Genomic DNA, 26560 nt, shown 5'->3' on the forward strand with positions numbered 1-26560 from the left:
ATCTTTGTGCGTGTTCATGTTTTGCATGTAGGTCTTCTGTAATAAAGGTTCAGTGGTAATGTCTAAAGCTACAAGAAAGGATGCTAGGTCACCATGCAACATGCTACTCAGTAATGCTACTAGTGACTTAAGCCTAAAGCAACTATGGTTTGTTAGTCAGTGCTTTGGTAAATTCTAAATGATTTATGTGACCAACAGTTTAATAATGAGTCACATTCATTTTGTTACGAATAGAATAACTAAAAGACTTGGAAAACTTGGAAAAAATGAGAGGTGGCCAAGGAGATTAAGAACAAAGGAGTATTTCTCAATAATACTCATTTTAATTAGTTCCTCTGGTCAGAATTCCTTTTGACAGGCTTATTAGCCAAACTGAAACATTTCCTTTATGACTATGGTGCTAAAAGACATTTCCTGCCTATTTCTTTGCGGAACATCATACCAGGATGATATGAACTACAAAAACTGTGCTGATTTTTTGTTTGTTTATTTATATATTTAACTTATTTTCACACACACACACACACACACACACACACACACACACACACACACACACACAAATGTACAAGCAGGCAGCTGGTCTCTGGTTCTATATATAAATGTGTTGGGTGTCTGATATCCAGCATAAAGATAGTGCCAAAGGACAGTCTACTCTTGAAGCTCATATTTATTTTGTTCAGTAGATACTTCCACATTCACAAAACAGTCCAACAAACACCATTTTCATGCATGTTTTTATTATAATACATATGATCTACTGGAGGAAAGGCGAGCAGGCCCGTAAAGGTTTGAGGATGGCTGTGGCATTTTATTTAAACTCTATAGCAAGAAATACTATGTGGAGATTTCATATAGTAAGAACATGGTCTTATTTTCATGAGATTTAGGTCATGTTTTGGGCCTTGAGCAAATGCTTGTCCCCAGTCTCTCATTCAGGTGAGCTCAACCGAGACTCAACCAAAGTCACCTTCCTTTGTCAGATAACCTACAAGGAACTAGGGAAGCTATTTTAGTCTAAAAATGGTATTTCACTGACAATGATTTATCTCCCAAACAGTGCTGAGCAAATGTCACTGGCACATACGGAGTGATTCATGCCTCATTAATGAAAGAACTCCTAGCTTGTGTAGTCCTTTCATTCTCCATGCGCAGTATTGGGGACGTGAACATGCTGCCAAGTGATCTCTAACGACAGAACTGAGCGACAGACGCGCTGTGTAACTTTTGTTTCTCTAAAGGTGAATCCGTTTTCGCTGATGATTTGTCGGACACCAGGACCCCGGAGACCTTTTAGTCTACTACATTACATAGAACCCAGCCTATTTTAAGCGGCGATTAAAAAAAGAGCATTGTGAGTCATACTTTGACAGATAGCCGATAATTCAAGTCTAGTTTCACATATTGCGCGCGTAAAAGCTACTCCGGACTTATTTTCCATGCTTATTAACATAATGTAGGTTATTGAGCATAATGTAGACGATGTCAGCATATATAACCCGTTGCTCTAACGTTTCCCAGTGGTTATTTTTGGGAAAGCATTTCTGAGAGTGCTCTGCTTATGCCAACGACTCACCGCTCCAAGGGGAACATGACTAACGTTATCTCATGAAACCTTTGAGAACTCAGAAATGTATTTTTATTTTTTAAATAAATCAACCTTCCCAGTTTAATCCAGTAAGCTTTAACAGGGATTGGAGTGGTCACCTTTATCTGGGACTAGACACCTGCTAAATTGTTTGGCACAGGATCTTATTAACGAAACACTTTTTGCGATTACACAGGTGGGATTATGGAATCTGTTATTCTTTTGGAGCAGAATAACTTTACCTCAACCGAGGCACCACTGGCACATCCGTTGTGCACAGAATGGAACAGAGACCCAGAAGGATCCGTTTTTCATCTTGCTAATATCCTGCTGGTATTAGGCTTCATGGGCGGTAGTGGATTTTACGGATTGATCTATATGTTTAGTTTTATGTCGCTCGGTTTTGTGTGCTACTCCTTTTGGGCATGGTCCAATCCGTGCACCACGGACTCGTTTTCGTGGGCTTTTGTTCTCTTTGTTATTTCTGTTGCTCAAGTCGTCCATGTTGCATACCGTCTGCGTAGTGTGACTTTTGATAAGGACTTCCAGGATCTCTACGGATGCATGTTCAAAAAGTTGGGCGTGTCTCTCATTCACTTTGGCAAGATAGTCTCTTGTTGCGAGCAGGAAATCCATACGATCGAAAAAGAGCACTACTTTGCAGTCGAGGGCAAAACTCCTATAGATAAACTATCTGTTCTGCTCTCCGGGAGGTAAATATGGACAACCATATTTCTACATTCTAAACATTGGTGGATGGATAATCATTTAGGACGATTTTGATCTCAACAGAACCCTTAAATGTGGAACTTCAGTAACTTTGTTTTCGAAATATGAACAGTTCCTCAAGAATCCTACAATCTCAGAAATAATGGTACTACGTACATTGTACTTTTCGGTGGCTTGAGTGGTAGATCAAAGGTTCATCTTTTTGCGCTTTTAGTGTTTAGTTGGGAATGTGCATGTGTTTTACCTTAAAGGCACATCCATTAATGGTCTTTGAAGATGCATTATGTACACAACAACAACAACAATAATAAACATTATAATTATTATTATTATTATTATTATTATTATTATTATTATTATTATTATTATTATTATAACTGAAGATAGATACTAAAGATGCAAAAGATGCTCAACTGAAGGGACGACACCAGTGACAAGGGGATTTACAGTTTGTACACTTTTATTTCTGAGTGTAATTTTACTGAGAACCGTCATTTTTACAGTATACAGTGAGTCTCCTGATCTTTTAGAGTTGGCTGAATCACGAATAATGCCATATGGATGGATAATGCTCATCACTGGATATAGTCCTAGAAAAAAATGTTATATAATGATGCACTTCATTCATCCCAACAGAATCCGTGTTACAGTGAATGGAGAATTTCTTCACTATATCAACCCTTTCCAGTTCTTGGATTCACCTGAGTGGGATTCACTCAGACCGTCGGAGGAGGGAGTTTTCCAGGTTTGTCGAATAAAAACCCGCAAAATATTGGAACGCGTTCTTGTCATTTCACAGGTGCTTTATTTTTCTTGCCTTTTCTTTTAGGTAACACTAAGAGCAGACGATCGCTGCACATATGTCGCTTGGAGACGCAAGAAGTTATATCTGCTCTTTGCCAAACACCGCTATATCGCCAAGATATTTGCGCTGGTGGTGCGCAATGACATCGCCGATAAGCTATTCTCTCTGAACGACAGAGCGCTGGACGCACATGGCTTCCGCTATGATCTACGTTTACCAAACTTCTGCCACACGTCTCAGGCACAGTTAGAAAAACCACACAACAGTTAAAAACATGCCATGACCCCGACCTAGAATGTCCTTCCACTTATTAAGAAATATTAAAAAATAAGAAGGAAGTCAACAGGGTGAGGTGTATTTCCCAGAGATTTGTCTTTTCCAACTTTTACAAAATCTAAGTCCTCATCTCGCATGTTCAGTACATCAAAATTCTATGCATTCTTACTCTGTTATTTGCATAATATTAAAAAGTTCTAAACTTTCGTGTCTTAGTAAATCAAGGATGCATGTTTGAATAGCTATCTAAATGTTCTCATCTTATAGTCTAAACGACATTTAGATCATGCTTTTGCGTATTTGAATTCTCGAATAAAGAAGATTTTTTAATCAGCTTTTGCTCATCGTGTCTTGATTACTTGTGGACGGAAAACGCATTCTGATAACTAGCTACATCATTTCCGTTTTGTTATGTTGCTGACCGTGGTGCTGATTTTCATTTGTCGCATTTCAAAACGAACCCAGAAACATATTAACACATATTCAGTCTTTTTTAAGGGTTCTTTTGTGAGTCCCTTGTATAACTTCATTGCTCTGAATAAGGTTCTAGTTTGGTGCCATTTCTACTGTAGTGATCTACATAAGAGTTCTTATGTTTTCCAACAGAAGAATAAAATATTGAGAGCGCCAAAATTATATATAAAATAAAAAAATTCACGGATAATCATAAACAAATAAACAAAAAAGAAAAAATGACAAAATTTTAAACTACATATTGAAAAAAGGTCCATTCTATAGGTTATTAATCCCCATACTCACTTCATGTACACTTTCTGTTCAAGGGTTTGTGACCACCTGGCCATCAGACCCATATGTACGCCTTCCCCCAAACTGTTGCCACAATGTTAGAAGCACATAATTGTATATAATTTCTCTTCACTGGGATTAGAATACCAACTGCACCCCAGGTCTTCTCACACGGCATCAGCGCCTGAACTCACTATTACCTAATCCTGTGGCTGAATGGCCAAATCCTAACATCAACACTCCAAAATCTAGAAGAAAGCCTTCACAGAAGATTGGAGGTTATTTTAACAGCAAAGGAGGAATGTTAAATTTGGAATGGGATTTTGGGAAGTGTGATGGTTGGGTGTCCACAAACGTATAATCATATAGTGTAACATAATCAGAAGTCTCATGCTTTTGTGAAAACGTCGACATGAAATGTGTAGTTTGGTTTGGATGAGCGCCTTCTAGCGGTTTAATTGTTAATGCGCGTGCACGAGGCGCTGTGCTTGGTGTCAGTGTGTGAGCTTCTTGCCCATTTTAGTCGATGGCTGTCAGCAGGCTGGAATGCGCGACTCACGCTGTGCAGCCCCCTGCTCTCCTGCACCAACACACACTCACTCACCTCACTCACACAGAGCCTTCTCTCACACGTCAATTACTACCGAATTATTAATGCTTTCTTTCAACTGAGTGCGAAGACGGTAAGTGTTTAAAAGCTTTGTATTTTATTTTAGAATCATTTGCATTATAATCTGGAAGATGATAAAGAAATTACATTCTTAGTTGTATTCTTGTTTCTTTGTTGATTTTAACAGAATTACACATGACTTAGGGTACTCGAAGACGGAATTTGGGTTCAGATTGAATATTGTATTAAAAACACAATCTTACTGACGGCTGTCCAACTTAAAACAATCGAGTCTACTGGCCAATTTAAACTATTCACGTTGATTTATTTTGTGTATGCACTTTTCTATTAATGTAAAGCCATTATTAAAATGCTCTGAACCTTAAAAATCAATGTGATGAATGTCCATACACATTAAATTGTGCAATTTTAGCATGTGGTCCTAAAACAGTGCCATTTTATCACGTATTTTCCATAGATTCCACTCCAGCTTATTGCCCTTCAGAATGTCAGCCATGCCAGATTTAAGCATGACCATGAGTCCACTGGACATAAGCATGACACCAATCTATGGTACCACAGAAATGGCAGAAAATGTCACATCTTGTCAGGAGTGGGAGAAAGCTCATCATCTACTTTTCCATCTGGGCAACCTGAGTTTAGTTGTGGGCCTTCTCATTCCAACCACTGTTGGCCTGCACATGATCCTCCTCAGACTTCTACTGATGACAGGTCAGTTTGAGCGCACTCTGCTGGCCACTAAACACCTTGCATGGTAATTTGTTGTGCATGTCCTTGCTGCGGTCTCACATTCATTGTTCTACTAAAGTTTTTTCTCCCTTATTAAAAAATACATGTTCAAAGCGACAAAATAAAATCCCCAAGATGTTTCATATTTTAGATAGATTAAATTATTGATGTTTAAGAGGATATTTGTGCACTATAGTTGTCAAAGAACATAGGCACATAATAAATGCACATAATAAATACCACTGTTACACCTACAGTATTACACATGAACACACAATGCAAATACAATATTCAAAAGCAAGACAAATCTAAAAAAAAATCCCACAACATTGGTAGAAACATTCAGATTCAGTCTGCAAGTTATGTGTTCAGGGATTAGTGTTCTAGAAGGAGCATGCACAAATGTAATCATTAATGTGTGTGTATAATATGTCTGAGATGCAATAAAATGTTGTTTATTACAAGAGCAGTGTGATTTTATCTTACTGCTCATTCTGATGAAAGGGAACAGGTTAGCATGCTGGGACAAAGTCATTTTGAAATAATTTAATAGTGCGAGATTCCACACTGCAGATTTCAACTAAAATATACAAACCTTTTTGAGTTGTCAATTAATTTATATCCTCTTGAATTAAGGCTTGTGTATATCATCCTAAATGGAAAGTTAAACAAAGCTTTTCTTCCTGTTTTAAGTATAACTAAATTCATTTATATTAGAAACATCTTGTGGATATCCTATTTTTGCCCAAAATATGGCAGTGACTGCAGACCTGCTCTGTTAAAAACTGTTTAAAATATCTTAAGACAAATCTACTGCTTTTAATTAACTTGGACTGTTTAAGTCTAAATAAATCAGGGGTGTACAATATTATCCACAAAGGGCTCACATGAGTCAAAGCAGATTTCACCTGTTTAGACAGTTTAGACAGATCTTGTCTTTCAGTAGACTTAGGTGTACTTGGTTGGATTGAAAACCTCAGACACCCTGATTTAGACTTAAACAGTGCAAGGGAACTGAAAGTATATTTTAGTGCAGAACTTGTCTATCCAAAAAAAAAAAAAAATGAAAACTCAATAATTTTGTTTTGCAGGATGCTGCTGGTTTATAATCTGGGCTGCTCTGTACAGATGCACACTAGATGTATTGGTTTGGAATGCTGTGTTTCTCATAGTGAACTTCATGCATTTCTTCTACTTGCTATACAAACGCAGACCTGTAAGTACTGACTGCCCCCACTGGCCCCACATCATCAGTTCATTCATCTTAGTTTAATACTGCAGTCATTTTCTGCTAAAATCTACTAATATGTCTTCATGTCATATATTTCCGTTCTTAGTGTCTGCGCATAATGTCTGCAACAGCCCTTTGCTTCAAAATTTGTAACAATTGATCATATTGTCAATATGTTACATTACAAATATGGTTGGGCTTTGATTTACAATTTACATTTAATTATATAGAAAACAATTAAAACACTGATTAATGCTGTTGAGCATCACTGGCTTCAATGACTTGTTGGATCTCAATAGAATTAAAATAATTTTCTTTATCTAAAAAGTGCTAGCTTCAAAAATATGAACAGGATCTCATTTCAAAAATTCTCTTCACAATCCTTGTATACCTAACATACGCATATTTTAAAAACATTTTGTACATTTAATTTTTTATTCTGATATAACTATAATGGTCAAAATCACACTATCTGGTGTTTCCCTAAAGGTTTCTTCCTCAGGAAAATGACACTGTTGCCTTTGGCTTCTTCATTATTTAGCTCTACTTCCAGATTTTTATAAATCTGCTTTTGTGACAATGTGCCTCTTGTTAAAACTTAAACACAAATAAACCTCAGTTTTATAATGTCAACTTGTAGCATGATAGAAATTGTTTCCTGTTAGCACAGCAGAGCCTGCATCCATTACAATAATTTCAGGAGACTTGTGCTTTGCAATTACATTTAGATTAATTAGGAATTTTTAAATTCAGCATTTGTGGTTACAGTAATACTGTAAGACTGTTTAATTTGTAAGAAAAAAAAAACACTCTGATGCACCGATTTGAGGTTGCAGGGTCACCTGGAAAAATTTTGTGTGCTTGAAATTTTATAAAACTAGATTTCTAGATGCCTCTGAGATGTCATGCAGATCTCGTACTCTGAGTCCATCACACTTTATTGCTCCTGCCTATGAATTTTTGTGGATAAACAATCTGTAATTTTTGATGCAGACATTTTCTTTGTATTCCTAGATTAAGATTGACCGTGAGCTGAGATCAGTGTATAAAAGGATGTTTGAACCCCTGCATGTACGTGAAGCTTTGTTCCAGAGGCTCACTGGTCAGTTCTGCACCATCCAGACCCTTAAGAAAGGCCAAGTGTATGCTGCTGAGGACAAGACTTCAGTGGATGAGCGCCTCAGCATTCTCCTCAAGGGGAAGTACGTAGCTTCCTAATAAACCAACACATTCTCTTTAAGAGTTTAGCTTTAGTACCTTGAACTGTGCAAGATAATCTGACCCTTTTGTGTATATATATATATATATATATATATATATATATATATATATATATATACATGTATGTATATATATACAGGGAGTGCAGAATTATTAGGCAAATGAGTATTTTGACCACATCATCCTCTTTATGCATGTTGTCTTACTCCAAGCTGTATAGGCTCGAAAGCCTACAACCAATTAAGCATATTAGGTGATGTGCATCTCTGTAATGAGAAGGGGTGTGGTCTAATGACATCTACACCCTATATCAGGTGTGCATAATTATTAGGCAACTTCCTTTCCTTTGGCAAAATGGGTCAAAAGAAGGACTTGACAGGCTCCGAAAAGTCAAAAATAGTGAGATATCTTGCAGAGGGATGCAGCACTCTTAAAATTGCCAAGCTTCTGAAGCGTGATCATCGAACAATCAAGCGTTTCATTCAAAATAGTCAACAGGGTCGCAAGAAGCGTGTGGAAAAACCAAGGCGCAAAATAACTGCCCATGAACTGAGAAAAGTCAAGCGTGCAGCTGCCAAGATGCCACTTGCCACCAGTTTTGCCATATTTCAGAGCTGCAACATCACTGGAGTGCCCAAAAGCACAAGGTGTGCAATACTCAGAGACATGGCCAAGGTAAGGAAGGCTGAAAAACGACCACCACTGAACAAGACACACAAGCTGAAACGTCAAGACTGGGCCAAGAAATATCTGAAGACTGATTTTTCTAAGGTTTTATGGACTGATGAAATGAGAGTGAGTCTTGATGGGCCAGATGGATGGGCTCGTGGCTGGATCGGTAAAGGGCAGAGAGCTCCAGTCCGACTGAGACGCCAGCAAGGTGGAGGTGGAGTACTGGTTTGGGCTGGTATCATCAAAGATGAGCTTGTGGGGCCTTTTCGGGTTGAGGATGGGGTCAAGCTCAACTCCCAGTCCTACTGCCAGTTTCTGGAAGACACCTTCTTCAAGCAGTGGTACAGGAAGAAGTCTGCATCCTTCAAGAAAAACATGATTTTCATGCAGGACAATGCTCCATCACACGCGTCCAAGTACTCCACAGCGTGGCTGGCAAGAAAGGGTCTAAAAGAAGAAAAACTAATGACATGGCCTCCTTGTTCACCTGATCTGAACCCCATAGAGAACCTGTGGTCCATCATCAAATGTGAGATTTACAAGGAGGGAAAACAGTACACCTCTCTGAAGAGTGTCTGGGAGGCTGTGGTTGCTGCTGCACGCAATGTTGACGGTGAACAGATCAAAACACTGACAGAATCCATGGATGGCAGGCTTTTGAGTGTCCTTGCAAAGAAAGGTGGCTATATTGGTCACTGATTTGTTTTTGTTTTGTTTTTGAATGTCAGAAATGTATATTAGTGAATGTTGAGATGTAATATTGGTTTCACTGGTGAAAATAAATAATTGAAATGGGTATATATTTGTTTTTTGTTAAGTTGCCTAATAATTATGCACAGTAATAGTCACCTGCACACACAGATATCCTCCTAAAATAGCTAAAACTACAAACAAACTAAAAACTACTTCCAAAAATATTCAGCTTTGCTATTAATGAGTTTTTTGGGTTCATTGAGAACATGGTTGTTGTTCAATAATAAAATTAATCCTCAAAAATACAACTTCCCTAATAATTCTGCACTCCCTGTATATATATATGTATATACACATACTAATTGAACTTATTTATTAGTTCAATTCTGTGGCCATTTTTCTATTAAGATAATTTCACTTGAGTAAAATGCCTATGAAATTGTCTTGCAGTCAGCTAAATAATCAAAGGTTGGAGTGAAGAAAATATTTTCTCTCTATTTACATTTTTTCTGTAACTTTTTATAATCGCTACATATTTTCCTATAATATCTTTCATGAGCATGCCTGTGCTTTTATTACAGAATGAAGGTGTCATATCGTGGCCATTTCCTTCACAACATTTACACTAATGCCTTTATTGATTCTCCCGAGTTCAGATCAACACAGATGAACAGGGGAGAAAAGTTCCAGGTAATGATCTCGAGTTCACATCTAATTAAGTATAGCTAGAGGCAATGTCTTCATCAGAGGGTGTAGGGGAACAGGTCGTTCTTGTGCTGGCAACATGATGGTGATGAGTAACCTCTTACTGACAGGTGACAATCACAGCTGAGGAAAACTGCAAATACCTGTGCTGGTCTAGAGAGAGGCTGACTTACTATCTGGAGTCTGACACATTTCTGAAGGAGGTGTTCAGGTACCTCATTGGCAAGGACATTACTAACAAGCTGTATTCTCTGAACGACCCCACTCTTAGTGACAAGGTAAGGTGACCGTAATGTTAATGATTAAATGAAACTGACTCTGATAGAATTTTGATACTGTTGATGCACATGGCATGGGTACACATCCTGATGTCGATTACTACTATGATGTCACTGTCTTGCAGGCGGTAAAGAAAATGGAGAGGCAGCCGAGTTTGTGCTCCCAGCTCTCAATGATGCAGATGAGAAACAGCATGGCCAGCACCAGTGACACAGATGATGTGCTTAATCAGATTCTGAGAGGCGGATCAGGTGGTTCATCTGTTCGTAAGTTTTACCCTGCTAACACCACCTGTTTGTTTATCAGCTTTTAGCACTAATGCTAATCTTGTCTAATCAAAGGTCACTATACGTGTACATTCAGTTGGCTTATAATATATGTCCAATTCCAGAAAATAGGAAACATGATTTCATTTCCATTTTCAGTTATATAAACTAATGATTTCCATGTCCAGCATGGTCCCTCACCATCACCTGAATGTCTGGTGCTCTTCTCGTTCCACATGGGTTCATGTTACTGTTTCGGTGTTTCTCTGATCATATTTCCTCCTGTCCCTCCTTTAGCTCTGACCTCAGATCGTACCTGATGGGCTGTAAGACCTTTTATTTTCTCTCACCACCCAACACCCCCCCCCCCCAACACCCCCCAAATCACCCAGTTATTAGCTTAAATGTAACCAAGTGACTTGATGCATTTCTCTATAAATTCCTAACTGCCTCCCACAGTACTCAAAGTGTGCCAATATGGTCATCTGTCATGGATCTCACCTTATTAACTTCATTATGCATCACAACCCACAATCCTATGACTCAACCTATCATAGAACTATTGCAACTAATGCTTAGCTTTATGAACAGTTTCATTATTGTTGCATTGATGAACTTGTATTGTATTCCCCCGCCAATTATATACACATGCTTTTGCTTGGAGTTCAGCAAATTGAGTGTTACACAGTATGGTCCAAATATTATTAACTATTATTATATATATTAACTATTCTAACTTGTTACATTGCTACATATTGTATTTTTGTTGTATTACAAATACACCTGTCAATAAGATGTGCGGTTAATAAACAACTCATGATTTTAACCAAAAATTCACACATGCTATATATAAGTATTACATTTAAACATATCATAACATAAATAAAGTTTGTAAGGAGCGTTTTATATGAATTGCAAGACTTCAGAGTCATAACAAATGCATCTGAGCACCAGAGTGAGCTCTGTTCTTATATCAAAATGTCCAAAAATACATGAAAATTGCATTGTATGTGTTTCATAAATTTGTTCAGCTAAAAAAAAAACTAAAAAAAAAAAACTTAAACTATATAATGTGCACACAATATATGTCGATAAACACCTACATATTGCCTTAAACAATTAGTATGGATCTAATTAACAGTAATGTATAGTATACAAACCCTTTCACTGTTCAGGTTTTTTTTTGTAAACCGTAACGTGTAATTTATGTTAGACATTTTATTAATGTAACTGCATGTGATTGAAATGACAAATTGACAAAATTTAAAATAACCTAAAAATATCAACAATGTCAATGCATCTCTTTTTTGACATTGTGACTCTTGTTTTCAGAAAATAATCCACATAATAAGGCCTCCATGACTATGAAACCAATTGAAGAAGCCATGGAAGATGATGTTTTCGAAGGTGATTCAGCTAATGACTCCCAAAACAGCCCAGAACCGGTGTAGAATGATATTCCAGATGACGTCTAAACTGATATTTGGTGGACTTCTGTGTGAATATAGACTGTTATTGATCAGAAATGACTTTTGGGACTATCCTACACATTCTTTATGTAATATACAGAATAGACAGCCTTTCCAAGCAGAGATTCATGTCATTAAACCATGATAGCATCTTGCAGGCTGTGCTTGCTCTGCAATGGCTTAGCAAATGCAACTTTTTAATAGGAGCACGAGGAACATTTAATGTTTTCTATGTATAATGATATAAATTCACTATGTATTTAAAATCAATAGTTAGCTTATCACTTGGTACACGAATGTAAACACTGTTTATTTTCTTTCCTGTTGCTTTCTTTAATTATGGATTGTACTTTAATTAAATAAAAAAATACACCATGAACAGTTTGCATATTAATCTTTATAATAAATATGTGGGCTCCATGAAGGTCCCACGTAGTGCAACAGAAAAGAGTGCACCATATCTTCAGGAGATTATGAGTTCGTTTACCACTAATGCCACAGCCATGTGGAGCCAAAAGTGCAAAACTGGTCATGTGCTCTGGTTGGAAGGGATGGATGGCATACTCCCTCTATCTTTTCAATGACAGTAATCACCAGCCTGTCATGAAGTCTGTGATTTCATGAATGTGGGACAGAGCAGATAGCATTTTCTTCCAAGTGAGCCATTTGCAGCATGAGCTGTAGTTTGACATGATGTCTGCACATTCAAATGCAAATTTATTTGTATAGCAATTTTAACATTGGACATTGTTTTAAAGCAGCTTTACAGAACATAAGAAACAGTACAAAAGTTTACCATTATAGAAAGATTAGTATTACACAAAGGTTGAAGATTAATATCAGACTTATGTTTAAATGTGTTTGTGTTTATCCCAAATGAGCAAATCTTTGGTGACTGATGCAACTGTGGCAAAAAAAACTCTTGAGAGGAACCAGACTCAAAAGGGAACCTCATCCTTATTTGGGTGACAGTAGAGGGAGTGATTATAAATTATCAACACCAGAGAATGTTTTATGAATAATGTACTGTCTACAGTCATATACACGTTTTTATTAGAAGGTTGTTGTCCTCAAAGACCACATGTAAATTGGGCTGAAAAAAATCAACAGGGACATAAACCTACTTCATGTGCACTTTAAAGCCATCACCAAATATTTTAAAAAGGGGTTAATTTTTAGTTTAATTTCCATTCCTTTCATAATTATCGAAGTTTCAAGTCTGCTGAGAAAACCTTCAGTACCCTGCTTGCCAACTCATGGATCAGTAGCTATGTAAAAAGAATGTCTGCTGTAACTCAACGGTCATATAACAGCTTTGCATTTTGGAACTTTTATCCAACATTTGCTGTCTCCATTATTTTCACATTCAATATCTGATTAATATGCTCCCAGTGAAAATAAAAGGTCTTTCCCTTTTATTGTGAACTAACAGCAAAATTCTAATCACCATTTTAACGGTTTTAACAATGACCTGTGAATGGAAACACAACCGCTAGGTTCTCTCACTAAAAGCAAAATTGCAGCAACAACCAACAGAAATTGCACTGGAATAAAATTGTATAGAGCATACTGGAAAATACTTAAAGTGCTTCAAAGTGGAGAAAAATGTAACCATTACAGCACAATATGGATAAGAAGGCCACTTTTCCCTTCTGAAGATTACTATAAAAAATCTGTCTTGCTTCATTTCAATTTTATATATTAAAATAAATATATTTAAGAAAGGCAATTATTATGTGAAATTAGATACAGGTAAAGATTACGTCTCTTGATAAATGCCTTGGGCAATTTATTATAGTTAAAAGATATGACCTTTATCCCACATCACACTTAATCCTGCCAAATGATGGTATAATCATTTCCTGCAAAATTTTGCTGATTTGAATTCTGCTTTTTTTTGCAGAAGACTTGGCAACCTTTCTTCTTTTAAACTACTACCAGTGAGAAACATTTGTAATTACTTTATATGATAGTTGTACACATGTTCAATGCACATGCGAATGTGTTTTGTGATGACATCACAAGGTGTGTCTTGGCTCAAATATGCAGAATTTCTGGAGTAAATTTTAAAAATTGAAAAAATAAAATAAAATGTATTTGCTTGATAGTCTGTTTATTTCTCCAAATGCAAAACTGTAAAATCCTGGAGATACTGTGTAATGTTTCTAAAGCTTGGTAGTGTCCACACATAAAATATCACAAACAAATTCATGTCACTTTATTATGTTTAAAATCTGACACTCTAAGAAGACAAATATTCCTGAGAACTTTTCTTTGCTTTTGCATTCAGTCACATAATGAAATGAAAATAGTTTTATCACAGTTAACAAACCAAACAGACAGATAAATTCTTTGGTTTGGAAAAAAAGCACATGAATATTGACAGGCAACCATTTTTAATCAAAATCTCGGCTTGATTTAATAATTTTACCAAAAAGCATAAAAAAACAATCATTTGCTCATGTTTATACAGAACAATGATCACGTCAGTAGGTAGGTTTATTAAAGAAGAAAACTTCTAGAGCTAAAACTCCAAAACATCCTGCTGATTAGAAGATTAGAAAAGACCTTAGCTCGCACAGCTGTGAAACATCTTAGATCAAAAAGACAAGCAGTACATTTTAGCAGTGTGACAACAAACTCCTAATAAAATTATGCACACGATATTGTACGTATAACAGCAGAAGCATTTTACAATACATTGCATTTAAAGTCACTTATGTTGCTCTTCTTAGTTATAAATTTTCTCAAAATATTGTCAAAGGCAATAAACCTTCTTTTGTGCAGTAATCTGACCTTCATGAACAAAACGACTGAGGTAGGAGTTACTATAAACTGAGGGAGGAAGAAAAAAAAAAAAAAAAAAATCACGAACACTACAGTGAAAATGCCCTCTATAACCACAAGGAGGCACTAAACTTCTCAAAACAGCAGGTACAGTACTAGCCTGTTTATGCAGAATTTGAAACATTATTACCTGAACATAAAGTATCCATTACTACAGATATGTCAGTACAGTAAAGTCCAGCAAGTCATTATTACATTAAGTACATGTTTAAACTTCAGTAATAACGTTGAAGCAAAAATTGCAAAGTATCACTCAAGAGCTTTAAGGAAAATCTGTTTCTCTATGAGCATTTCCAATTTTTACAACCTTTATATTTCATACAGATTTTTTTTTAACAGTTAAACACATAAGAAGCCTGTTTATAAATAAACTAGCTATAAATTATAGACATAAGTTACATAATTGTTAAACAAGTCCCTGAGAGGAGGCTTTTCACTGAGCAGCTCATTGTTCAGTTCTGTGGAACAGTCAGGGATTCAGCTTGGCTTATGTTGGATGTGCCACAGGTAACAAATCTAACTGCTGAGTTGTTAAAATAAAATAAAAGAAAGATTGATCATTCATTACTAAAACTCCACCTTCTGTTAGTTTGAAAAGAACTACATGCAAGATTGTATAAATAATTGGTAAACATATATGCACCATTAATTTACTTCACCTTAGATTGACTAGATGTTCAATCTGGGCAAAACTCTACCTATGTCCCTATTTCTAAGAAAATACATCAAGCTGATGTCTTTTTTGAACAACACATGGACTGAAGACTAATCTGCTTATGAGAGTGCATACAGTATGTCTAGAAATTGGAATCCAATTGTTTTTTTTAAACCCATTACTTTTGAAATTATTAAATATTTTATCTTACTTTTAGCCCATTTTAAAAAGCAGCTACTTAAATGATTAAAAGAGAAAGATTTTTATTACTAAGAATATATAATTCACTGATATGGCCCACATCTTAGCTTAAGAATTAATCATATTTGGAGGTTCAATTGAAAAGAACACCAACTGCAAATTGTTTTACTCCACTCTCACTTATAATGGAAGCCTAAAGGTAGTTATTAAATTCCTTCAATAAACATTTAAAATATGCAATTCTGCTCACTTCCACTTTACCAAAATGTTTTATATTTCTGTGCATGATTAGTTGGAAACTTATTTGTTAACCACTTCTTTCTGAAAGATTCAGAATAAGTTTAACAGAAATGTTGCTTAGCTGTACCAACAACTTCCCAAAACCTCCATTATAAGTGAGTAAAAATTAGCACGTACTTGATTGTAGGAAACTTACCTCTTTATTAAAAAAAAAGAAGAAAAAAAAATTATAAATATCAGATAAAATCCATTGTGCTTCTTCATGTCTATTCATCCACTGCATGATTCAGTTAATGCTGAGATGATTGCCTAATGTAGAACTAGCTACTGCTTTTACATCATATCCTTCATGTCTGACTGCTACATTAACACACCTAACAAGAAATCTGTTATTTCAGATATTATGGTGCATGTGTGCTTAAAATCCTGCACGGTTTTAAATGGTCTCTGCAAGACTTTTTCCTCACCCAAAAGATAATGTTAACATTAACAGTATTAAGAGACAGTAGTATTCAAGGATCTAATCTGATCTCAGACAAGAGATCAATACACATTGTTAAATTTGGAACCTGATATAAAAATAAAAAAAATTCTCCCTGTAAACATCTCACAACTGCAGTCAGTTTCAAATGAACAAATTGGGTGGCAATATAGTGTGTTGTGGCGTTAGAGTAATGGAAAGGGGAATTAAGCATACGGATACAGGAAGCATGTTTAAACCTATAAGGGAACACCAATCTCTTCTTTTCTTTGGCTCAAGATTGTACAACGTGACTACTGAAGTCAAGAATCCCTGCAGCTGTTTTAAATGTTTTATACTGCATTCAAGTTGGAGAACATGGTCAAGAATAAACAGCAAAGCAATAAAATTAGCAAAATGCATTCTGGCTAGATGTATATATTGTGCATAAGGTCTCAGTCTCTTAAAAGCACTGGGAAACCATTTGCACTCGTTCACAGTGCAGTTGATCATGAATCCAAAAAAGAAAAAAAAAGAAAAAGAAAAAAAAGCAGCATGCATTCCCTCTCTTTAGGTTAAAGAGATCCAGAGATGTTAACCTGGCCTTAACTCGCTGGTCTGAGGTAGGGTGAATCCAGTATAATTCTCACAATGAAGTGCTGGATAAAACTAGGCAGCCTGAAAGACTAGTGCGATGATAAAGCGACTCATTTTTTCCTCTTTTTTCTTTGTGATGAAGCAGCTTTCAGTGTGGGAGAGCTAGGGGTTTTGCTAAGGGTGGAGCTTTCCTGAGATGTGTACAAGGCTCTTTGAGGGCTTGGGATCTGGACAGAGCTGGAGCTGCATGGCTCTAAGCTGCATCTTCCCTGAGAGGCTGAGGGCGATTTGTGGGGACAGTGTGCCACCATGTGGGAGGCACTCTGGCAGTAGTGGCACTTTTTGGGTTGTGGAGGGAGGCCACACTCTTTGGCATGATGGTCCAGATCACCACAGTTATAACAGCTGTTGGAAGAGATCATCTGAATCAACAATGGGGCATAAGACTATATAAAATAAGAAACAGAGAGAGAGAAAGAGAGAGATACACACACAAAATAATCCTTTGTTCATCTTCAGTAATCTCTTCACAACCATGGGAATCCACCATGGATGCTCCAGCAGTCCATTACACGCTAACGTGATAAACAAATTAACATTCATCCATGACCAGATTTGGGAAGATATAATTCCATATTTTACCCCATTAGACAATTTGTCTTTCTGCATGACACACATTTCAGTCTGTCATTCTCCAGGATTGTCTCATCAATTTCTTAATCCTCTACGATTCAAGCTTTGCTACTGTATTCATGGCAAGTATGACTTTCTTATTAATTTATTTTTAAAAGCTTATCTCCTTAATGGATTCACTTTTTTTTCTTTTTACTCAAAACAAACTTCATGGTCTGACATTCAGCTTGTAGGGGGTCCTGCATGGTGAATTGCTCCCCTTTCAGTTCCAACCACTTTCACAAAATGTTTAAGCATGACAATTTTCGCCATGCTAGTGTCCATGTCCTCTTATTTTCACAGTTCCCTTTAAGGGTATTTGTCTGTACAAGCAAAAGCTGTACAAAGATTTTCACCTCAGATATGATCGATTTTAGAATCCACTGAGAAATAATAATACATAAGAATACATTCATATTCAAATCATACAAGAGGACATTCATATTTCAATCATTTCCAAATGAATGTGTACAACAGAACACATCTTAAACTTACACGAATTATATATGTACACAGCCTTGTCAACAGTAAGTGGATGGCATGTTGTTGGCAATTAGAGGTAGGTTTAGATACATTTTTAAAGTAATAAATTATAATATTCCCATCTCTTAAATAACCAAACTGCCATAGTAGAACAACAAGGATTTACCTCACACCTTGTGTGTTAGAAATTATTTTAATGAATAACATCATGTGACACAGCACAGTCAGGAATCTTGGAATAATTGAGAATTATTACTAGCAAAGTAAACTCTTCATAAGCATGAAGACAGAAAGGCATTAAACACCCATGACTTCTAAAGAAATTAATGATATCAGGGTCATCTTAATCCAGGATTATGGGGACATTGATCACTTTTCTACAATACACACAATCAAACATTAGTTGTTTGTTATGTTCTTAGTACAAATGTCATACTGTTTTGTTCTCTCCCACACTGCTAAGAACCAAAGTGATGCTACAAGGCTTTACCCAAACCCAAGCAGAAATAGCAGCAATTTAGCAGGAAAAAAGCTCCTGGATACAAATGTGTTAAAACCATGGCAACAAGCACAGACTCACAGAGCACAGAACAGCCTCTCTCCTGAAAAATGGAATTGAACAGATTAACGCTGCTATCATCCCTCGAAATACAACACTGTAATGACAAGAGCTTCTTCCAGCAGAACAAATATTAAAGCTTGGTTATACCTCTTATGAAAGTTTTTTACTTAAACAGGTTAATCCTCATTAGGCGATCCATACAATCTAGTCCTTACATACTGCAATTTCCTTTACTGTGGCTTGGGGAAGATCATACTTTGTGGGAAGCGATCTAGAACACTTCAACTTACTGTACTCACCGGTCTCCCTTTGGCTTTCGTTTTTGCTGCACGTTTTTCCCTTTGGGTCTTTTCTCGCTGCCTATACAGTGCACTCCTCCAGGCCCAGTCACGGTCACACACTCCAGTCCCTTGGAGGACTTCTTGAATGAGAACTCTACCTCCTCACCTTCCTTCAGACTCCTAAACCCCTCCATGTGCAGCTTACTCTGAGACAGCAGAAAAGTGCATCAAAACATGTAGTTAGACAATGTAAGAAATTACAGGTAAATGCACCCAGATTCCACTCCAAGATACACATCGAAAAGAGCTCATTCCTAAAAAGCCATAAATAAGGTAATACATTTAGAATGCAAAATGAATAAAGTTGATTAAATCGTTAGTTTGGGAGTGGCAGCAGGACATCAACGATCCCCAATAACAAAGGGTCTACGTGACATTTAAAGACATCGGCGAGACAAGGTGTATCCCAGCCATTTGGGAGGCACTTAGTTCTTACGCTCAATACACATTAAAAACGGATCTCATTTATACTACAAATAGGGAAAACAGTATAAAATGCTTGAGCATGATTTGTCCTGGGTTCTTACTGACGCCGACAAACCCAAAAGTACTTCATGTATTTTGTCACTGCTACACTGGAATAAACTTCTTGTTCTTCATTAAGATATTCACCCTCATCGTTTTATTTTCTTACATTTTTTTATTTCTTACAACAAGCAGAATATTTAGCACCACCTGAAAAAATATATATGTTTATAACTGTAATAATATATGGCTGGAGGATGATTGTAAATAAACAAAAAACAATACTAAACAATAACAATACTGGGTAGACATTCATGGTATCAAATAATACACTAAACAAATAAGAAACTTGTCTGGTCGACCATAATGAATACTTCACAACCTTGTAAATTTAATAATAATGCCAATTTATTGGTCATAACCTAAAATAAGAAAAACATATTAATGACTATAATATAAAATAATATGTTTGACATGTGACTCAAGTGTGTGATGAAATTGTAACAGCTGGATTTAAATCATTTATATTACTTAATGCAACTGATATGATTTAATATTAAAACAATGCTACTGCTATGTAGATATGTCTGCATTTTAACAACGTATAGAAAAATAAAAATATTTTTAATTCAGATTTCAATTTGAATTGTTTTTTTCCTGACTATTAAATTTGTATTCATGAATTTACATTAAAGAATCTTTAACTACAGAAATGTCAAATTTAATTAATCTATCTGTTTTAACTGAGGCAGATTAATTTCTTTGGAGATTTATATGCATAGTCTAAAATTTATTTCCTGTAAATATAAAAATAATGTAATCAGTGGCATGGCAGAAATAATTAAATAAATGACTCTTTAATACACTTACTGAATAACATGTTACCAAATAATATATTTGTAAAAAAAAATAATCTTCATATTTAGCTACATTAAAAAAATAAAAGTAAAATAGTTTTAATACTTTTAAATACATTAAAAACAACTTCTATTCGGTCAATACCAAATATTTAAAGTTTATATTTATAGTATGTTTCGAGTAGAAAATTAAGTATGAATTTTTATTAATTTAAACTTGAATACAATTATCAAATTAATGAAAACATGTGCAAATGTTTTAGTTAAAAATAATATATATATAAAAAAATATATAATGAATAATATCATTAGTTATTTAATGTATTAATTAATGTATAATTATTACCCATTATAAACCAATAACTATTATCTTTCTTCAAGAAATGCTTCTTTCCTTTATAATCTTAAGCAATATTAATAAAGAAACATTTAAATTATATTTTTAGGAAGTCATCCTTTGTAGCAAGAATCTAAAGAACAATATTTGTATTATAATTGCTTATTATTTGTATGCTATTATGTGTTAATTAAAAGAAAAATTAACAGTGCACAGAAAAACAATTATAAACAGAGCTGAAATTCTACACGATAAAGAGAATCATAATAGACCACAATCTATAAATACATGCTTACAAACATTTCACAGTTTCAGTCACATGATGATTAAGCAAAGAAGAAGAAGAAAGTTTAAAAGAGGTGATGGCTATAAACCTTTAGAAGCAAAAATACAATTGTAGATGCTACATTAAAAAAAGTTGGTCCAAGTGAAAATACCTACATACTACATACAATGCATAGAAATATGGCTTATAGAACAAATGCAACAATATCCTGATTATTGCCTTTTTGTAAACTAACTGTATCTTTCAATCTACAGCACTGCTTCTGGAAGAGAGTAAAATAATGACAACAAGAGATTACAAACTGTTTCTGGCAACCATGAGAGGCCACTCACTCAGAGGCATTTCTGCTCCTCCCAACAGAGATCAAGCATGTATGGACGCCTCACAAGAGGAAGTCACGTGAACAGAAGCTACCTTTTTTCCATCCTTTCTTTTTCTTTTTTTTTTTTTAAAGGAACAGAGAGAAGAAAAGCCCACAAGTAAGAGAAACAAAGCCTGGTATTAGCTGAGAAGGTTGGGGCCTACATGCCAAATGATAAAATGGGCTGTTGGTTAATCTTACCAGGGGCCCACACAGTCTTCTCAACACACTAACAAAATCTAACCTTCTCTGTAGAACACACATATGCAAAGTGTGTACCATCAGCATGTAAACCCCTTACAGAACTTGCAAGCTTCACCTAAAAAGCAAGCAATCCTGAAGCTGAAAATCTCTTCTGTTTTTTTTTTTCTAATTTGTTTAACCCCTCATAGTTTCACCTCAGAGAAAACGGATTTAAAGAAACCCTTCCCCCACACTCATACTACAGCTGAGCACAATAAGAAGACATGTTTCAGCGGTGCCTAGACATTGTTTTTCTGGGTACAGGCGTTAGAGAACAACTGTTTCTACAATTAAATAACATGACTTTTTACCATTTCATGTACAGGTGGAGTTCACCACACATTAAAGAAATCAATCAAAGCTACCAAACAAACAAAACATGCCAACAATTTCACTGCAAAAATGATAACTCAAAAGAGAAAAAATAGATTCTCTTTTAATCAGTCATATTGTGTAAGATCAGCACAATGATTGAGTAATACATCAAGATGCAAAATGAGACATGAGCAAAGACAATCAGCAGACAAATACTAGACAATAACCTAATGCTTAGTCATCGCCACAGAACTAAAATAAACAGAGAAATATGGTTTTCATTAAAACATTTGATTGTCCAGATATTGAAAATGAGCCAATGTCAATAATTAGACCTTTCAAATATTTATGATAATCCCATAGTTTAGCCTTTACAAATTTCTTACAGGAGTAAAATCATACAATTAACAGATTTATTATGCTGGGAATCCAGTCTTTACAGATTACACCACACTAACATAATACATCCATACAGGCTACTAGAGTATCATATCCTATGCTACTATAGGAATAACCTTACAGATTTATGCTTCTATAGCATGAGCTAATATTTTTACATTAATAAAGTACAATATTTAAAAAAGTATTCATAGTTTTATTATGCTATTATAGTGTAATCTATACAGCAATTAATTTAAATGATAGAATTGTTTGTATGTTTAACATGAAAGCTGTTCAAGTAACAAATCAAATATAAAATCACATCAGTACTGCCAGATAATCTTTAATATTTACAGCTTACCCCAACATGAAAAACTGAAGATGAGAGAATACCAAACATATCTAATGTAAAGCATAAATGAAAGACAAAAGACTTAAGATAGTTAAGCAATTTCCTCTCTAAGATAGATCATTAATTTCTTCAATTAATGTTTGTTCAATCTTTTCTTTCCTTTTTTTAAACAGCTGTCTGGGGTTATTTGAGCTATAAATTAGAATTTCATACCATGGCTGGATAAGTAAAGGCTGTAATTATGATCAGATGTGTGTGAAGGTAATAAGGACATGGGATACTTATGGGATGGTGTTCAAACAATTAAGAGAAAACAACAATTGATACATTTGAAGTGTGTTTTAATAATAAACAGAAATTAATCATTAAAAGTCTGTATTTAATGAGTATTCTTTTAACAATTATAGACAATCAGGTGAAAGATGTTTTATTGTCTTTAAACTATTGTAAAAGGTTAAAGAATCTTAAGCCTATTTGTAAATTATCTTGAAAACAGCTCATTATCACCTATGGTAAGAACTACAAAATGTGAATGAAAACCCAGGAGGCATAGCTCTTATTAAATGCCCTTTTCAGTTCAAGGTCCAGCTTAAAGGTTGTTCAGAAAGCATGGTGTTTTCCAGTTTGAACCACTATGCTGGTTTAAGATGTGCTAAATGGGCTTGCAACCACAAAAAAACAACATTAATCTGAAGTGTAAACAATGAGGCCTACGCTAACATGAGCTAGATCCTGTGACCCTTTAATAATCTTTTGCTGGCAAAACTAATAATCATGGAGCAAAATAAGTGTAAATGTGTCTTTCTCTGAAAGAAGGCCTTCCTGTTGAGAAGTTAAACTGAACTAGGCCTTGGGCACAGAACCACAAGCCTTATCTACTCCTTCAAGTTCATGTTTTATCTCGTTGGATGCTGGACTTACTTGGTGAACAAATACGTCCATTGGAGGATCAATAGGTGTTCCTCCGCGATTTGTCATTGATATGAATCCAAAGCCCATTCGTACATTAAACCACTTACAGTGGCCTGTGCCGTACACGTGAGAGGAGCCAGTGCCTTCCTGCGCCTCGGGACGATGGCTCCCTGCACCAGTCCCCACTCCTCCTGACAGGGTAAACAACACAAGGTTAGCCTGAGCTACAGCATCAGGAAGCCTTTCATATCATCATGTCCTGAGATTACAGGGTTGTGCTTCCTTGGTCATTCTGACAGACTTATTTTGCCTTTAATTTCAGTGTATGTAATTGCAGTACTGTTTAGGATCCTGAAGCCTGATGTGTATATGGAGTCTGAAAAAAACATACTGTAGTATACATAAACAAAACAGGTGTACTTCTCGTCTTAAATGCCGATCTAAACTGTTGAACACAAACACAGTCTGTATATTTATATGCCCAGGGAATAAACACATGATGCTTGTTAAAAAAGGACCCACAGTAGTGAACTAGCCACAACACAGTGAGAGCAGCAGCTCAGGCTACGTCGCTACAACCATAGGATACCTTCGGCCATGTTTCCTTTGGCTCCCTTGCTCCAAACTTCGGAGAGTGTAAGTCCTTCTGTGGAAATATTTGGTCCTCGTCATAAATGTAACCCAATGCTTTACACAAACCATAATGTAGCGTGCATGATCTAGCGCGCCCTACAACAGACAGACGTTTTTCTCTTTTGCATCTAGTGCACTCCCCCCTTTTGCTCTTTTTTTCATTAGCCCCTCCCACTTTCAGTCACATGCCCCTCTGCGCCAATTACAGACGCTCGATTCTCTTCGAATTCAGGTTTAGGGGCGGGGCCTATTGAGACACGGCAGCCAATCGTCGTTGAATGCACACATGCCCGTAGAATCCTCACTGAAGAAAACATTTATTTTTCTGAGTTTTCACTGCATGCGGTGTGGTTTTCTCGGAACGAACACGATTTCATAACAAATCCTAGGTGATTGTTAGTATTATTAAAATATCTTGTAGGATTATTTACCGTTTAAAGAGCAAAGAAAAGTAAGGACCATAATTTAGCTTTTTTTTTTAAATATGTATATATATAAATACATTTTATTATTGTTTTATAAACCTACTTTACTGGAAACTTGCTTAGTTTAAAAAAAAAACTGCATTCTATTATATTGGTGAATATCTATTCTCCCCGTTATTGAATTAAATCTTCAGCTGTTTCTCAATCCTATGTGTAGGATACAACACTTACACTGGGTTAAAGATAACACACTAATTAATCCAGGCTGCTAAATGGAAACAGACAACAGTTACAGAACGCACTAAACAATCAGCAACACAACAACAACACCACCAAACTAACAAACAATTAACACACATGAAACATGATCGACTAATTATTTTATATGTCCTTACATATAATCCCACGTTTTAAAAGGCTTAACAATTGTTATTATTTTTGGTTTATCACACATTCTATTCTAACCAGTGATATTTATTTATTAAGTGAAAATAGTCGATATAATTATATCTATGTGTTTAAGTTTATATGTATGTATATATACACGTATATATACACGTGTAAACACACACAAACATTATATGTATGTATATATATGGTGGGTGCAACTTATTTAAGGAAAATTAGAAAATCTCGGTTTAAACCCGTTTATTTTGAACATTGTGAATGTCCGCCTGTAGAATTAACGATTAGGTAAAATCAAGTGGCCCTTACCATTCATCCCAAAGACACTTCCTAAATTAAGAAGAGACAAATAACGAGACAATGTTGTTCATCACACAGTGTTAAGTTTACTGACGTAAGTAAAATGTATTGCATGGTTATTCCTTACTCATTTACGGGTAAAGCACGATTTCCTTTGTTATCAGAAACGTACTGACTTTTGTGTGTGTGTGTGTGTGTGTGTGTGTGTGTGTGTGTGTGTGTGTGTGTGTGTGTGTGTGTGTGTGTGTGTGTGTGTTACCCACTGATTCTCCGATGCGGATGCTAAAACATGCGGTGGGGGTTGGAAAGCTCTGCATAGCATATCTCTCTCTCTCTCTCTCTCTCTCTCTCTCTCATGTATCATGTATGTAGGATTTGAAGATACAGTAGGATAGTTGTGGATATATTTGTTTCCTTAGAAGCAGAAGCACAGCTAGGTTTGTACTAAAAACAAGGACATAATTCGTTTTGCACATATTTTACCATGCATTTTATCTTGAGGTAAGATACAAGGGGTAAAGACCTGCAAAAACTATGCGAATGAAAGACAGATGATTAACTTTAATTAAAAAAAAAAAAGGATGTATAAGTACACACAAATTATGTACTGTATATACTATAAAAAATGAAATCTACAGTACTTCATTTTGGGAAAACCCTAAATCCTTTAACCCTACTATACACTCCATATCAGACAGAAAGGCTTTCAAACAGAAAACAGAACAGTTTCAAACAAAAAGTCTTAGCAAGGTAAAGATCTCATACATAACTCTTAAAGCGTACTTTTAATAAGTCTCAGTATAATAGTAAAATTATAGTAGAAAATATAACAACTTCAACTCAATAACTGCTTCTGAAATGATAAGCGAGGACATGGAGTTTTTTTAATTATTTAATTGTTATTCTTATTGTTTTCAGCACCATTTTAATGTAATTGAAAGTAGGTCATTAATCAAGATGAGCGCCCCCTTGTTGCCGGCTCTGGAAACTGCATACACTGGGGCATGAAGGGGTTAAATTTCGCAAACGACACTGACGCCGACCTTTTTCAGACGTTCAGAAAAACAGAAGCATAAAAAATAAGTAAAATGTCCAGGACGAAATCCAAGTTTATTACGTGGGATCCATGAAGAGGAGGCTCCTATAGAAATCTATATATAGCCTATATTTATTTCCCTAATACTACTAA

At 35.6% G+C, this 26560-nt stretch overlaps 3 protein-coding genes across 8 annotated transcripts; 2 read left to right on the plus strand and 1 right to left on the minus strand.

Annotated features, from left to right (window-relative positions):
• The first annotated feature begins 1367 nt into the window (after positions 1-1367).
• On the plus strand, positions 1368-3731 carry popdc3 (popeye domain containing 3). The gene is made up of 3 exons (XM_060870030.1): positions 1368-2301; positions 2954-3062; positions 3147-3731. The coding sequence occupies exons 1-3, from the start codon at positions 1793-1795 to the stop codon at positions 3390-3392; spliced, it is 864 nt and encodes a 287-aa protein (XP_060726013.1). The 5' UTR covers positions 1368-1792; the 3' UTR covers positions 3393-3731.
• A 943-nt stretch (positions 3732-4674) lies between these two features.
• Positions 4675-12365, plus strand: bves (blood vessel epicardial substance). 3 transcript variants are annotated; one of them, XM_060869219.1, is made up of 8 exons: positions 4675-4828; positions 5234-5487; positions 6597-6721; positions 7751-7938; positions 9904-10012; positions 10138-10305; positions 10431-10557; positions 11905-12365. In XM_060869219.1, exons 2-8 carry the CDS (start codon positions 5262-5264, stop codon positions 12021-12023), a joined length of 1062 nt encoding a protein of 353 aa, XP_060725202.1. In that variant the 5' UTR covers positions 4675-4828; positions 5234-5261; the 3' UTR covers positions 12024-12365. The 3 variants fall into 3 exon arrangements, with proteins under 3 accessions (XP_060725202.1, XP_060725201.1, XP_060725203.1); XM_060869218.1 differs by having other exon boundaries at positions 10431-10572; positions 11905-12364; XM_060869220.1 differs by lacking the exon at positions 11905-12365 and adding an exon at positions 10870-10898.
• A 3807-nt stretch (positions 12366-16172) lies between these two features.
• On the minus strand, positions 16173-25692 carry LOC132845284 (protein lin-28 homolog B-like). Of its 4 annotated transcripts, none has more exons than XM_060869224.1 (4): positions 25635-25692; positions 23618-23799; positions 19058-19245; positions 16173-17446 (listed from the first exon to the last, which is right to left on the minus strand). In XM_060869224.1, the coding sequence occupies exons 2-4, from the start codon at positions 23693-23695 to the stop codon at positions 17152-17154; spliced, it is 561 nt and encodes a 186-aa protein (XP_060725207.1). In that variant the 5' UTR covers positions 23696-23799; positions 25635-25692; the 3' UTR covers positions 16173-17151. The 4 variants fall into 4 exon arrangements, with proteins under 4 accessions (XP_060725207.1, XP_060725206.1, XP_060725205.1 ...); XM_060869223.1 differs by lacking the exon at positions 25635-25692 and adding an exon at positions 25499-25580; XM_060869222.1 differs by lacking the exon at positions 25635-25692 and adding an exon at positions 25381-25494.
• Positions 25693-26560: the final 868 nt, after the last annotated feature.

The sequence above is a fragment of the Tachysurus vachellii genome, chromosome 5 (genome assembly GCF_030014155.1).
Source record: "Tachysurus vachellii isolate PV-2020 chromosome 5, HZAU_Pvac_v1, whole genome shotgun sequence".
Lineage (NCBI taxonomy): Eukaryota > Metazoa > Chordata > Actinopteri > Siluriformes > Bagridae > Tachysurus > Tachysurus vachellii.

Bases quoted from the DNA above. Each gene is read 5' to 3' on its own strand.
- popdc3 (XM_060870030.1), top strand. From the start codon at position 1,793: ATGGAATCTGTTATTCTTTTGGAGCAGAATAACTTTACCTCAACCGAG. The intron at 2,302-2,953 runs GTAAATATGGAC...TCATCCCAACAG, and splicing joins TCTGTTCTGCTCTCCGGGAG to AATCCGTGTTACAGTGAATG. The intron at 3,063-3,146 runs GTTTGTCGAATA...CTTTTCTTTTAG, and splicing joins CGGAGGAGGGAGTTTTCCAG to GTAACACTAAGAGCAGACGA.
- bves (XM_060869218.1), top strand. From the start codon at position 5,262: ATGTCAGCCATGCCAGATTTAAGCATGACCATGAGTCCACTGGACATA. The intron at 7,939-9,903 runs GTACGTAGCTTC...CTTTTATTACAG, and splicing joins AGCATTCTCCTCAAGGGGAA to AATGAAGGTGTCATATCGTG. The intron at 10,013-10,137 runs GTAATGATCTCG...TCTTACTGACAG, and splicing joins ACAGGGGAGAAAAGTTCCAG to GTGACAATCACAGCTGAGGA.
- LOC132845284 (XM_060869221.1), bottom strand. The intron at 19,246-23,617 runs GTAAGTCCAGCA...CTGCTGTCTCAG, and splicing joins TGGACGTATTTGTTCACCAA to AGTAAGCTGCACATGGAGGG. The intron at 17,447-19,057 runs GTGAGTACAGTA...CTCTTCCAACAG, and splicing joins CGAAAGCCAAAGGGAGACCG to CTGTTATAACTGTGGTGATC.